The 15,365-nt window shown below is 47.8% G+C and overlaps 1 protein-coding gene across 2 annotated transcripts in view; it reads right to left on the minus strand.

The window, feature by feature from the left end:
* ZNF395 (zinc finger protein 395) overlaps positions 1-15,365 on the minus strand; it is a 40,484-nt gene that overhangs the window by 3,889 nt on the left and 21,230 nt on the right. For both annotated transcript variants that reach the window (XM_054576012.1, XM_054576011.1), the window contains 7 exons: positions 11,099-11,345; positions 9,521-9,753; positions 7,203-7,312; positions 3,468-3,703; positions 2,857-2,957; positions 1,822-2,107; positions 403-495 (listed from right to left, as the gene is read on the minus strand). In XM_054576012.1, the coding sequence (XP_054431987.1) occupies positions 403-495; positions 1,822-2,107; positions 2,857-2,957; positions 3,468-3,703; positions 7,203-7,312; positions 9,521-9,753; positions 11,099-11,332 (1,293 nt within the window). In that variant the 5' untranslated portion in view covers positions 11,333-11,345. The remainder of the gene's footprint in view (positions 1-402; positions 496-1,821; positions 2,108-2,856; positions 2,958-3,467; positions 3,704-7,202; positions 7,313-9,520; positions 9,754-11,098; positions 11,346-15,365) is intronic.

The raw sequence follows: 15,365 nt of genomic DNA on the forward strand, positions 1-15,365 counted from the left end.
GCCCTGCAGATTTAGATGCAGGCACCACATGTGCCACAAACCAAGGGACTGCACTGCCTCCCTGGCACCCTGGGGCACTTAGGCTTTACAATGCATGACCCTCGCCCACAGGAGATATTTTAAAACCCACTATGTGTGGTTCAAATGACTTCCAATTTATTTTAGTTCAGCAGCAAGGTACCTAAGCAGTGGTCCATGGTGGCCTCGAGATTTCTGATTCACCCAGCGTGGCCCCCCACAAGCTCCTACCTTCTTTCTTGCCCATCCTCTCCTCTTAACAAGCATCCACAGACATTCAGGGCTAAAGAGGGCCCTGGCCCTGGCCTCGCCCCGTGATTTTCTTGGCAATAAACTCACATGATCTGGTTCTTCAAGCACCCTCCCCCACCCGGGCACACTCACCGGAGACAGGGAGGAGGTGGTGGAGGGGGCGGCGGCCCAGCTAATACTGGTGTAGATGTGTGGCGAGACGGGGATCTGAAAGGACGGCAGGGCCTGCCGAGAGGAGACAGCGTCAGCCTTGGCCCGGCTTTCGAGCCCACCCATCCTCCCTGTAACTTCACAATGGCAGCAGGTCACTGGCTGGGAAGTCCTGGGATACACCGGAAGGCTCTTCCAAAGAGAAACATCAGAGGAACCGACTCTTTGAAGTTGTCTCCTTAGTCCTGGGCACCCACCCTCCTCAGGAGCCCCTCTCGGGCCTGGTGTACACGCCAGCCTCACAACACAACCATCGCAGCAGATTAACTTCTTGGCTGGATCACCTACCAGGAACATGCCATCGGCAGTTCCCCGAAGACATCCAAAAGCCTTCTGGGCCATGGGCGGGGTTGCTGCATTAGAGACAAGGCGTTCCCAGCAACCCCTTGGAATTAGCAACAAGCTCCTGGATATCCAGGGTTAGGCTTGTTTATGAAAACACCAGCCACATTCTCCAGGGGCAGTCAGCTGCCTGAAGGGCCACCTGAAGTTGGTCAAACATGAAATAGTTCAGTGGCCGCTCATTCTAACAAGGAGAGTTGGCTCATTTTGTAAAGGTTTTCTGACTGAAAGCACTGCTTTTTCTTTTATTACTAACGTGCAAATCAGCCTGGACTCTAATCAAACCAAGCTGTGGGGAAAAAAGCATTTTATGAAAAACTGGCATATAGTAAACTGTGCGTCCACTGAATACCTACTACATGCAGTGAGGACCATCCTGACTGTCTCCCGCTTCATGACCACTTCCCCAACCCCGTGGGCTAATAGCTTGGTCTTTCCTGTTCCCACAACAATGTCTTGTGTCTCTAGTAAGGTACATCAACAATTATAAATAATCACAGATATATAATATTCATTTTTCTTTCCAGCTAAACCGTGACTTTCACAAGGTCAGGGACAATGCCTTAGTCTATCTGAATAGCTTAGCCTGACACATAGTAGGAATTCAAAAAATTAGGTGCTGGATTATTTGTTAATGTAACACACTTCTAGGAATTAGGGATTTGTTCTGGGAAGCCCGATTACACTACTCCATCCCCTTTTACAGCCAGAGATATAACAGTTCCTCAGTTCAAATCCATCACCCTGGTTACTCAGAGAGTCAACCAGATTTCTAGTAATCACTCCTCACAACCACTGGTGAAGAACTTGGAAATGCCCACATTTAGTGAGTGTGAGTTATTTTCGTCGTCTTCTTTGCAGAAGTTAGAGATGAGCCATTTAGCTACAGGGCTCAGGCTTTGATCAGGGTGGTCAGTGGCCTGTGATCAGGTGACACGTCAGACACGGAACGTCCTCACGGCCACAAGGCTGAGCTCCCAGCATGCCCCAGCCCCGTACCTGGTAAGCATGGTCGGCCTGAATGTGCCAGAAGGAGCCGGGAGCTGACTTGCTGAGAGCACCAGAGGGCAGGTAAGATTCCAGGCCAGGGTGTTCTGGGCCTGAGGTCTGGGCTTTGGGAGGAGGAGGTGGAAGGATGGCAAGGGGCGGGCTGGTCACACTGGGGGCAGGGGCTGAGTCAGCGGCAGGGGTGCCAGCAGCAGCAACAGCAGCTTCCTCCTTCATCTGCACTTCTGTGTAGTAGAAATCCTCTTCCCGCTTGAACTGGTCGGAGTCCAGAGTGTCTCTGTGTGGGAGGGAGAGACGGTGGTGCTCAGGGACAAGCTGCCTCATTTCGAACACAGGGGAAACAGAGGTGCAGCAGGCGGTGTTGGCTCAGGGCCCCCCAGTGAGTCAGGGAAGCAGCCCAAGAGAACCCCAGGAGTCTGGGTATCACAGGCCAGGACATGCTCACACACCAGTGGGACTGTTCCTCCTGGCACCTGGGGCTTGTCCTGCCACCGAGTGTGTCCTAACCTCCCTCCCTGCAGGAGTCGTCAGACTCGGCGCCCTGCCACAGGCCCTGTCTGGACCCCACGACTTGTGGTTGCTTTATGTCCCCAAGGGAAAAGGGCCATGGGCCAGCTCCTCTGCCGAGAGCAGCCCTGGCTCCAGGGTGGTGGGTTAACGAAGTCCCAGGTCCCCGAGGGAAGCAGGCATGGGCCTTGCAATGGGGTCTCACCAAATTACCCTATTTCCACCCAGAACTAAAACATCTCGCATCCTACAGTGAGGCAAGATGACACATCTCCAAGATGGATGGTGCCCCCTTCCCATGAAGAGCAGCAACATACAATAGGAGGGTCCTTCCTTCTCAGCAAAGAGCTCTCCAACATGGCTATTTTGCTGGGCACAAGGTCCAGGGACAGGGACCAGGTGGCACTCTCAGCAAGTCATTTTCTTGGAAGCATTCTGGGCTGCAGGGCACAGGGGACCCGCGGGGTAGAGGAGACCTGAAAAGTATCCTAGGCTAAGAGGCCCAGGCTCCATACCTACCCCAGGTGGAGGGCTTTCACGTGTCGCTTGATGCCCACAATGGAGCGCAGAACTTTGCCACAGTTTGGCCACAGGCACTTGTACATCACCTTCACGGAGTTCTAGGGGGAGGAAGACAGGGTCATTGGGATATGCTTCCCCCCCGCATCCCCCTCTCATCCTCACCTCGGGGGACTTCAGTCGCCTTCAAACAGAACCCAACAAAGGGCTTTCTGGGGCCAAAGAAACCAGCAGGCAGGGGCAGAGAGCTAGACCCAAGAGCTGGGCCTGGCAGCCAGCAGCAGGGCTTGGTGCGGTGGGTCAGATGCCAGCGAAGGTCCCCCAAGCACAAGCCTCAGAAGTGCAGCAGAGAAGGCAGGAACTGAAGCAGAGGGGAAAGGAAACTGGCAGTACAGAGAGCTCCTGGGAACACCACGAGGGACCAGGAGCAGCAAAGGAAAACTGAAATGGGAAGGAGCCTGAGCACACCTGGGACCTGTGGGGCCCCACGTGGTCAGATCCCCAGTTGGGGGTGTGCAAGAGGGAACCAATCAGCGTATCTCTCATGCACTGATGTTTCTCTCCCTCTCTTTCTCCAGCAGCCTGAGCTCACACTCCCATCAGCAACGCACCTTTCTTTTACGTGGAGCTGGTTCGTCCAAGAGGAAAGCATCCGGATCAGTTTCAAATCCATTATCAGTTTGGGGAGAACCAAAGGCATCCCCCAGATACTTGGGGCTGGCCTGGGGGTGGGGGGGCGAGGGGGTGGAAACGCCACTGCTCGCGCTCCAGTGTCCGCTGGTGGTGCTGCTGCCGCTGTCGGACACATCGCCGCTCTCCTTCCACGGGTCACAGGCTGCGCGGGAAGCTGGCCAAAGAGAAGGCAGAGGACGCTCATGGGCCTGTCCCCAGACAGAGCTTCTGGCACGGCCCTGTCTACACCAGGTTCCACACGGACAGGCCAGGTCAGTGGGTTCTTGAGTGGAGCGTGAGCTCCTGAATCCGACTCCTGGCTCTGGCTCTGCCTGGCTGCGCCACCTCAGAGGAAAAAAACCCAAACCGCCCTTTTCTGGGCTTCAGTAGAAACTAGGAGCGGGTCGCTCCATCGCAGCAATCTCTCAGGGCAGCCCTGCCCTGCTCCGGTGGACAGTGGCTGCCACAACCACGCTGACAATCACTGCCCATCACTGAAACTTCAGCGTGCATATTATTGAGAGAGAACCTAACTGGACCATGTTTCTCACTTCATATGTTTAAAAAAATAAAAATCAGGGGGAGAGCAGAGAGGGAGAAAGCCTGCAGACCCCACGGGGCGAGCAGGCTCGGTCACAGGCGGCGGGCCGCACGGGCACTCTTCCCTGCGGCGGAGTAGGAGGCGGAGGACAAGTGAACGGCTTGTGGACCAGGCTTTCTTGAGCAATGCCTTTTGATCATTTCAACCCAGGCAAGCCCATCAAAACCTGCGTGCGAGGAGAAACCATTCCGCCAGCTCTTACAGCCACTGGGACGGTAACATTGACCAGAGGCAGCTTCAGCCCAGATGGCTCCCGCTTTTACCCACAAGTAATACATTTAGAGAAGGAACGATAAGCTCTGAGAGCAATTCAGACCAATAATAGATGACCGGGGCCCTCAGGCCCAACATGGCCCTGAAAGTGCTGCCTGTTTTCAGCAGTGCGACTGAACAGGAAGATCACAGTGAGACATGAAATGTTTGGTTTTTGAACTGCCTGTCTTCTGGGCCTGGCTGAGTAGCTCAGTTGGCTAGAGCATCATCCCAATACACCAAGGTTGTGGATTTGATCCCTGGTCAGGGCACATACAAGAATCAACCAATGAACATATAAGTGGAAAAACAAATCGATGTTTCTCTCTCAAATCAATATAAATAAATAAATAAATAAATAAATAAATAAATAAAAGTGCCTGTTTTCAGGCTGCTTTAGGCCCAACCCAGACTCTTCCGTGCCTAGACCATACATCCTGGTTCATTTATAGTACAAGGGAATCTGAAACTCTTATACACTGAAAATAGCAAGAGAAGGGGGGGATAAGTGTGCCATGTGCAGGTACGGAGGCCATGTCCCCAGCTCCCAGCATGGGCGGGCAATCCGTGCAGCCTCCTGAGCAACCTGCATTCTGAGATTGACTAACACCTCCTTTGTGGCCGGGATAACAATCCTACTGATTTTCTCCCATCCTGCTCCATATCCAAACTGCTTCTCAGCTAATCTAGACGCCTAGGACAGACTCCCAGCATCCCATGTTGCACATTGCCAATGCAGGCGCTCCTAGGTTACATCTCACACGCTAGGAGAAGCCCACCCAAACAGAATGGGAAGGATGAACTCTTCCCTCCCTAAAATCACTGTCAAGTCTCAAAAGCTGTGACTTTCTGGAAACCTGGAGTTTAGGACACCTACACATGAGGCTTACAAAACAGGACAGCCCTTCAGGAAAGAACTCAGGAGCCACCAACAGCCCGACAGGTCAGGGGCCACACACATCCACTCGGGAAGAGAAGGGCAAAGAAGCAGAACGCTACGGCCAAGATGATCAGGGCTCCGGAGAAACAGGGCAGGTCACATGCAGGGAAACCACACAACCCAGCAACCTTCCACAGGGCACCATTCAAATGGCTCAACTGCTGAAGCTGGCAGACTGGCACAGAAAGAAAGAAAAATATTTTAAGAAGCAAAAAAGTTAATATCTTAAATTAATCTGTAAGTTACAGGATGAACATAAATTACTCTACCTTAGATCATACAATCATCTAGGGCAGGGTAGTGGATACTCTATACCATGAAGGCAAAGGGCTCCTCTCCAAACACATAGCAATGACAGCTTACAGAGAACCTCAAAGAAATACTTTAATTCCCTCTGTTTTCCATATACATGCACGCGCAGAACCATCCTAACATTACAGACAGCAAGGCGAATAGTGGCTTCTGTGCAAATAGCAGCCATGATTAGAGCAAGGTTTGGTTACTGTACAGACCTCATCTGGCAGAACACTTCAACATCTTTATCTGCCAAGGAAGCCTTATTTTTCCACTGATTTCACCCACAAGAGCTGAAGTTACTGGAAAAAATTTTTAATAAACTATTAAAAAATTTTTTGTGCAAAAGGGACTTCAGATATCAGGATCAGGGCATATTATTCGATGTACATATGTTGGTGTTGAAGTGTGTGGGGGTGAACATGTATGTATGGATTCTACACACACATATACATGCACAAGCTGATAGAAGTTGGAGTCAATGATTTTTCTTTCCTTTTCTGACACTTTTCTGGATATTCCGCCTGTTGACCAACCTCTTGGGTCTCCTAAACATGTGGAATTTCCTGAGAACCTAAAATTGACTCCTTATTTGCCCATTTAGTTTGTGTAGCTCCCAAGCGCTAGCAGAACAGGTACGCAACCCACGCTCCCCCACAAGGTGCGATCAGACCCAACGACTAACTCCAGCAGACTCACCACAGATGACGGGCTTTGGGTGAAGCAAGTGAATTTGCTCCATCACTCCTTTGAATTTACATGCTATCTAGAAAGATTACTTATGAAGGATACCTGGAAAGGCCACTTTCCTTCTGACTCCATATTCTCCTACGAATTCCGTTCGACCTCACCAATGAAAAAGTTATTCCCTGGGAGTAAGTTAGGCCAGCCCTATAACGAATTTCAAAAAAAGACCCCATCACATTCACTACCAGTCTTGTCAAACTACCAATATCCAGCAACCCGTCTTCCTCCCACATTACTGGTAATGTATTTTGGGGGTCGCACTCAAAGAATTTTCCTTTAATTTGTAAATTTGCTACGAAGTCATACTATCAGTTTGTATTAAGCAATTAGACTTATTTATTTTTTGTTATTTTGCAATAAGATTCACTTTAGATTTCAGCTTGTTTATTCCAGGTCCTGGACCTGGAGGCCCACGCTCATTTACAAGGCTGAATTAGGCACTTGGAACAGGGGCATGAATCTTCTGAGGCCACTAGGGGACCATTTAGTAAGTTTCTACCTTTGTGAACTAAATATTCCTCTATTGGCCTTGTTCAGGCTCCCACCAAAGTGCCTCACTCACTTACTCCCATAGAAGAACTTACTCAAGTGGCCAGTGTGGCTCAGCCCGTGCTCAATCATCTTCACAACGCACCAGGAGACTTCTCCCCAGAGGAGGAAACTGAGGAAAAAGAATGGAAGCATCTAACTCAATGTCACTCAGCCAGGCTGGGATGCCTGTGAGAAGGGACTCCAAAGTCCTAGTGCCAGGACAGTACTGGGGCAGTTTGCTGCTCAAAGCAGAGAAGTCAGTTGTGAGCCTCTGCCACACCCAGAACCCACGCGGACCCTCTTCCTCACCAGAGAAGTTGGCCTCGGCCCCAGGAGGGCTCTGCACGACGGGGCTGCAGGACAGGGACGTCAGCACCATGGCCGCCATCATCTCGTCCATTTCCACTGCGTCGGACTTCCTGGATTCAAGCAGGCGAACGCCAAGGTTATTTCCTGTGATGGCTGGTCGTGGGGTCATGTTATACAGTTCTGGGCTGTCCTCTCCACGTCCCCGTTCCAATCAGCCAGTGTGTATATTAAATAAAGCATGAAGGTCTCTCCTCACTAATGAAAAATACTCATTCTGAATTACAGTATCGGTCAACCCCAGTATAAACAGGGCGGCCAGCACCCCACTGCTGACACCCAGAGGCAACTCCCTCCTCTCCCCTGGATCCACTTCCTAACTAACTCTGCAGCTGAAGACAGAGAATTATATTTGGGATGGAGGGGGCGGGGGGAGGGGGGAGAAAGAAGAGTCAAAGCGATAAAAAAAGGCATGGACAAAAAAGATGCCCATGGGAATTCAAAAGCATTGAAGTTACCTTCCTCTCTCTGCCTTATACTTAAATTTAACAGGGAACAATCAGCCCTGGCCAGGTAGCTCAGTTGGTTAGAGCATTGTCCCAATACACTAAGGTTGCAGAACCAATCCCTGTCAGGACACAGGCAAGAAGCAACCAATGAATGCATAAGTGAGTGGAACAACAAATTGATACTTCTCTCTCTCTCTCCCCCTTCCTCTCTAATATCAATAAATTTTTTAAGAGGGAACAATTACATTAAACAATTCCTTTCCCCTCCCTAAGAAAAATGATAAAGTATTCTGTTTGCCAACAGAAACTAATACAAAATGTACATAATCCAATGCGCAAGTAAAGCAGAAACACTAAAATAAATCTTAGTGCTTCACAGAGCAGAGGTCTATAAAATTTTCCACGTAATTTTTAAAAAATCTATATGAAGTTATGTTGTATGGAAGTAAATTTAGAGCCATCTATAAGTTAATGCTGAAGTAGGAAAAGTTAGCCTGAAATAAATTTTTAGGTAGCTCATCTATTTCAAAGGGCTGTATTAATCCATGCTTTACTCTTCGGATCCACCCAAATACGTGACTGGGTTTGAAGTAGCTAACCTAAGACCAGTAATATATTAAACACATTATCATCTCTCTTCTTACATGATCTTTGTATTTTTATTTCCATGAAATAGTTCTTCGCCAACATCCCACTGAATTCACAATCACAAATATTGTTGCTCTGGTCTGGTCTCAATACATGAGTGTACCGTCCATGGCAATAGACCCCACAGACAAACTGAGAGAGAGGTAGAACGAGGCTTGACCACCTGCACATCCTGTATACAAAACAATCTCCACTGATAGATTTTCTTTTCTAATCTTAAAAGATCAATGAACATAGAGAATATAGAGTATGTGACATAGAAATTAGGAGATAGATATATATAGAGAGAGAGATATATATCTCTCTCTCTATATATATCTCTATATATATCCCTCCCCCGGCTCAGGGGAAAGTTATATCATAAGATTCTAAAACAAGATATACACTTTTCATTCAACATTAATGGTTTTCAACTATGTGCTACACTTGACACTAATACAAAATAACAGTGAATGGAAACTGTAACTGAAAAATAAAATTAAAAAAATCAATAGTTTTGAACATCAAAGCCAGGGGTGAGCAATCTCAGGGCTGTGAACCAAACATGGTCTGCCGCCTGCTTTTCTATAGCTCCCAAGCTAAGAATGTTTTTATAATTTGTAAATGGCTTTAAAAGTCAAAAGAAGAATATGATTTCTTGACATGTGACACAGGAGAATTCTACACAGTTGAAATCTGAGCGTCCCGTAAGTAAAGTTTTACTGGAGGGCAACCACGCCCACTTGTTCCCTTACCCTCTGTGGCTGCTTCCCCTCCTCCCACAGCGCAGCCGAGTCGCTGTGACACAGCCCTGGTCCCAAAGCCTGCACTACTTCTATCTGGCCCATGCAGAACAAGTTTGCTGACTCCTGATCGAAGCCATTTTTTTTTTTCTGACTCTCATCATGGAAAAACTACCTACTAATTTTAGTTTAAGCATGAAGAGAAAAAAAACAGCCCCTAGCCAAACCAAAAATATAGCACTCATCATATAGAGCCATGAGGAAGAAGAGCTAGCATTCTGGGCTTTGCTGAAGGATGCCCTCTCCTGTGTGTCCTGTTTGACCAGTATCTTGACAACTAGATGCCTAGGACTCCCACATTCCTTCCCCATTACATAACACGCCACAACATCATACCTCACCACCCACATGATTTTCAGAGCCCAGGTTCTCCCACACACACCTTTTTGGGACATCAATGTTCCTGGAGACAGGCCTGTAGGCTTGCACCTGGGTCCCCTGCTCCGGGAGGGGCCCCTGGGGCAGGGAGCCCTGCACCTCAGCCAGCCACACCTCCTCCGCTTTGCAGCAGATTTGCAACTTCTGGTCCAGCAGCCAGACAGTCACTTTATCCTCTGCCCAGCTATGCTGCTCCACCAGGCCTGTGCACTCTTGACCTCCATACCACACATAAACCTAGGTTGGGGGAAAAACAGAAACCAGTGGTCAACACTTAGTAGTTCTTACCCCATGTAATATACCCCAAGCTCTGGGAGCCAGGATCCACCTGATACACACTGCATTCTCTGACTCATATTTAGTTGGAGCAGATGCTCCCCGGTACCTGGGCACCCAGTGGGTAGGTTCTTTCCAAAACAGATCCTTATAATCTCTCCAGATGGAGAAAGCAAACATGTCAGTTTCTGAGATTTTTTTTTCCTTAACTTGGCATCTGTATGCAATTGAAGCTAAGCTGTTATCATCTTAAAATAGACTGTTACAACTATAAGACGTTTTCTGTAAGCCTCTAGGAACCACAAAGGAAAAACCTTGAGTTGATACACAAAAGAGAAAGGAATCAAAGCATATGACTATCAAAAAAAAAAAAAATCAACAAGTCACAAAGGAAGAGAACAAGAGAGGAACAAAGGAACTACAAAACAATCTGAAATAATTAACAAAATAACAAAAGTAAATCCTTACCTATCAATAATTACTTTAAATGTAAATGGATTAAATTCGCTAATAAAATGAATTTGGAATCTGTGTCCATTCTCCTAATTTCTTGCCCTGCCTTGCCTCTGAAGTTCTATGTATCTGCTGGTTCCCAACTATCACCATGAATTGCTCACCCTGCACTTTGCCCTTCAGAGACTACCTAGGGACATAGGGACAGGGAGGCTGACCTCTCTCAAGGGCTGCTTAGCAGTAGGGGAAGCGAGGGGTGGAAAACGAAGCCTCAGCAGGGAGACAGAAGGTCGAGTCTATTTGTGGAGAAGGCAATGAAAGAGAAGCCCATGCCCCTGGATCCCGTGATACTATCAGGTATAGGTCATAGCTGGGCCCCTTCTCAAGGGGAAAAAACACTGGAAAAGAAAGTCCAAACGATATTCTGTCTAAACGAACACCTTCCTCTCTGGAAAACTTCTAAAGGTAATTCAAAGACACAATCTTATCTGTCTCTCACAAGCCTGAGATCCTTTGTTTTGTAGAGTTACAAAGTGAGGCAGATTAAGAAAAACTGAGCTCCGCCAGTGCTTGAGACCGAGGCTTTCAGCAGGCCTACGCTCAGAAGTCAGGTGGCGGGCCTTGCGGGCTTTTCCTCCAGACCTCACTGCTGCAGAGAAGTCCCGGGTCGCTGCTCATGACTCACTCCCTCAGGAAGCCAGCTGCCCAAGGGCCCACAATGCCACACATTAGGGGTCTGTACACATCCCAGCGAACACCCAGGGAGTTTCCAGGCTTTCACTGGGGTCACCACGAGCCTGCTGGGCCCAAACCTGGGAAGATCATGCACCTGTCCACTCAGGGATCAGCCTACCTTCTGCCCGGGCTGAAAGGCCACCTGCTGGAGGCCTGAGGAGGCGGGAGCCTTGAGGACTTCCTTGGGCTGCTCCCGACAGGAAGTGTCCTTTGAAGCGTAGAAGGGCTGGGGAGTCACCCCCTCCAGCAGCTCTGCCTGAGGCTCCGAAGGCGGGGCAGCCCCAGGTGGCCCCAACACGCGGGCTCCCAGGAGGGACCGTTTACCAAGGCGCCGGGACAGCACACTGGCCATGCTGCCGATGTTCCTGGGGAGGCAAGGGGGGGGACACAGAATCCTTTAGCCATCACCTGGGAGACTCAGGAAGCTTTAGTCTAGTGTCCTACATGCAGCAGGAGCTGGGAGTGTCTGTTAAAATGGCTCACGCATTTTATAGTAACTTGTACAATTTTCCTTTTTACAAAAGTAATACCCATTCCTTGCAGGACATTTAGAAATTACTGATCAGCACAAAGACAAACAAATCACTCAAGAAGCGGCCTCCCAGAGGCACCCGCTTTTCTTACGTATCATTCCATGCTTTCCTTTACGCATGTGTCTACATACTTCTATTTCTACAAAAATGGGATCATGGTTTGATAAACTGAGTTTTCACTTCGTATCTCATGCAGGTTTTCCTATGTCATTAAATGTTATTCTATAAAACCCCTTTTAGAAGCCACACAGTATTTTCTTAGGCAGATGCATCATTGCTGATCTAAGAAATCCTTTATTACCGTGTAACACCTAAGGGCTGTATCCAGTATGGTGCTGTTTGAACTGCTCTGCCTACAGGTGGCATTCTCTGAGCTAAAGCTCAGCACACACTCACCAGGTCAGGTCCTGATATATGATACAGTCGTGCACCGCTTAACAATGAGGATACGTTCTGAGAAATGCATCATAAGGCAATTTTGTCGTCATGCAAACCTCAGAGTGCACTTATACAAACTACACACGTAGCTACTACACACCTAGGCTCTGTGGTACAGCCTGATGCTCCCAGGCTACAAGCCTGTACAGCACATTACTGTATGTAACAACACATCAAATCAAGCAGAAGAGAGAAAACAATGCAGTCAAGAGATGCGGCAGCCCTGGCTGGTGTGGCTCACTGGACTGAGCGCCAGCCTGCAAACCAAAAGGTCGCTGGTTCAATTCTGGTCAGGGCACATGCCTGGGTTGCGGGCCAGGTCCCTGGTCAGGAGCGTGTGATAGGCAGCCAACTGATGTTTCTTTCACACATCAATGTTTCTCTCCCTTTCTCCCCCCATTCTCCTTTCTCTAAAAATAAATAAACAAAATCCTTAAAAAAACAGAGACATGGTAAATACAACATGTATGAGGCTGCTGCCTGACTAACCCAGCATACTGTTTTACAGCAAACATTTTTATAAGTAGAAAGAGCATATTCTGAAATAACAATAAAAAGGATAAGTACACAAATCAGTAACATAGTCATTTATTATTGTTATCAAGGGTCATGTACTGTACCTAATTGTACTGCTACATTTTTATACATCTGACAGAGCAGCAGGTTTGTTTATACCAGCATCACAAGCACGTGAGCAGTGCACTGCACCTCGATGTGACCACGGTTGCAGTGTCGCTAGGTGACGGGAATTTTTCTGCTCCATTAAAATCTTATGAGGCAACTGCCATATTTGTGGTCTATCACTGACCTAACCATTGTGATGCAGCACATGACTACTGCTAAGTCAAAGCATGAGGACGTTTGTCAGGTACTCACAGATTCTCAAGTTCAGTTGGCTTTAAAACTACTGAGAGCCACAGGAACGAGCCGTGCTACCTCTCCTCATCTAATGCTTTAGAAAACTATCACAGAGAGAGCTTAAGTGACTCGTTCACTGTAATCAAGTTGGTGCCAGAGTGTGAACAAGACCTGGTCTCCTGACTGCAGATCCAGGAACCCTCACTGCCTTGGACTTGCCCACATGCTCCTTCAACAGCACGTGGTATCAGCTACTGACGCACTCAGGGTGATGGAATCGACAACCACGTCCCTGACACAAACAGAGGAAGACCATCCGCGGCCTCGGCGCTTACGCTCCACGATGGACAGAAGCTCTTCTGCAAACCAGTCATTTCTGTGAGCTCTGAGGCGTCTGTACGCCCATCATTCCTGCGCCAGGAAGCAGGGAATTGGGTAGCACCACCCTCCACATTTTACAGTGGCTAAGAGCTAGGGAGGAGATCAAAACTAGAAACCCTGGTCTGATGCCTCATTAGTCACAGTCCTACTGCCTGAGAGAGGGGGTTCCAACCACGACGACACGGAACGAGCCCCAGTGCTGGCTGGGCCAGCCGGGCCCCCGGGCTGCTCCTTGACCTTCAGGCGGCTACACCATTCCAGAAGACTAAAACGGATCTTCCGGGTCCCCTGGGGACCTGAACCAGTCAACAGGCTTATTCTTGAGAAACCCCTCCACTGACCACAGCCTTCCTGCTCAGTAAGATTCGGGGAAAACACAGATCTGCCCCCAGGCCACGCAGTCTGCACTCAGAGCCTCTCTCCTCATTGATAAATCACAGCGCTGGGGACATTTGAGAGTTTGCTCCCCAGCAACTGTCATCAGTGTGGCTCAAATAAATTCTTATAAAAATTTTAAAAACTAAGTAAAGCATAACACTCGCCAATATCCCAGGAGAGCACATAGAGTATTTCTTAGAAGCTCTTCACGACCTGTAAAGTGTGATAGAAAAAGGGTTTTTACAAGTCTTTTACTTAGACTCTCAAGGGCTGGAGGCAGAGAGCGTGGGCGCTCCACCACCAATTCCCTTGAAAGCACAAAAAAGTAAGAAAAAGGTGGGAGCCAGGGCACCCTCCAGAGCTCCTGTCCAGGTGTCTTGTGACTTCACATCAATGTTGAAAAGCTTTATTATGACAATAAAAAGGAAGAAAATATAAAAAGTAAATTCTTAATCACTACAAAAAAAAAGTACATCCAAGCTAACTTGGTTTTTAAAACCCATTCACCTACCTTCATCCTCAAAGCCTCAAGCCAGAAACAAGAACCTCTGGCTCTCATTTAGTTCCATTGAGCAGCTAAGAGCTAGAGGTGAAGATGCAGTGCCACTTGGAGACATCAGATGGCAGCATCCATCCAGAAAAAGAAACACCCTTTTCTTGGCCAAAAAAACAAAAACTAAAAAAATGGTGGCCACCCCCACTTTCCACGGCAGGAAGTTTGAGGTTTCCACCTCTGAAAATGAAGAAAAAATAGTATTTCTAAAATTCCTGGGCTTCCAGTCTCCAGACAGAACCTGAAATATTTCAGCTAACAGACTCTGACGATTGTTTTTATAAGCCTTTTTTTCCCTTTAATTTAAAAAATACTTTTTATTTGGTTTGTGAACCTGCACCCTCCAAAGCCTGGTAGATTTGCAGAATTGGTGAACCTGCCCACTTCCGGTTTGTTCCCATTTATGTTTGCTCTCTTCTCTGGCCTCTCTCCAAATTCCACCCTGAAACATGCTTTATATTATCCACGTAGAGTACACCCAAATCTTAATTTTTAAAAGCAGAAGAGAAAAACGGAAGGGAAACTGCCTTTGTTAAGCGCCTACTCTGCACTAGCTTTCACAAATTGTATCTAATTTAATCCTCAGAACAATTTGAGAAAACATATGGTCTTTTATTTCTGATGAGGAACCTGAGCCAGAGGGCTTAGGTTGTTGAGGCCACACAACTGGGACCAGCAGCCCTGCGGGGTGATCTCATGTGTATCTGGTGTCAGAGGTCATATTCCTGCCATTATTCCAGGAGGGGTGGGATCTCTCAAAATAAAACACTCTATTAAGCTGCTTTTTATATGTTTTTTCCCCTTTTTCTATCAGTGAACCTTGATAGCAAAAAACAGCTCTGATCCTGCAAGCCTCTACTTTTGTTTGCTTATACAATTTCTTTCCTTGAAGGTCTCTTCTCCACTGGCCTCTTACCTACAAAATAGAGGTCAATGCTTTAGTCTGACCTTGCTACACAGTTCAAATCGCTGTTAATCATTCAGTGGTTTGGGAAGACCTTTACACACACCTTGCCCTCTGAGCAGGACCAGAGAAATAATGCAATCAGTCTCAAAAGTTACAAGATTTTAGCCAAGTTTATACTAGTGACTGAGAGAAAGGAAGGGAAAAACACAAACTGAGACTAAATGTAGGCTGGGAAGCATCACCAGGAGGGGTTCAATGCCTCTCCTGTACATATCAGCATAATCATGATGACTTCATGGACACACTCGCCAGATAACAGAGTCCTTCAGGGACTCAG

Source organism: Pteronotus mesoamericanus, unplaced genomic scaffold (assembly GCF_021234165.1).
Source record: "Pteronotus mesoamericanus isolate MK-2021 breed Mesoamerican mustached bat unplaced genomic scaffold, CSHL_Meso_final contig_32, whole genome shotgun sequence".
NCBI classification, from domain to species: Eukaryota; Metazoa; Chordata; class Mammalia; order Chiroptera; family Mormoopidae; genus Pteronotus; species Pteronotus mesoamericanus.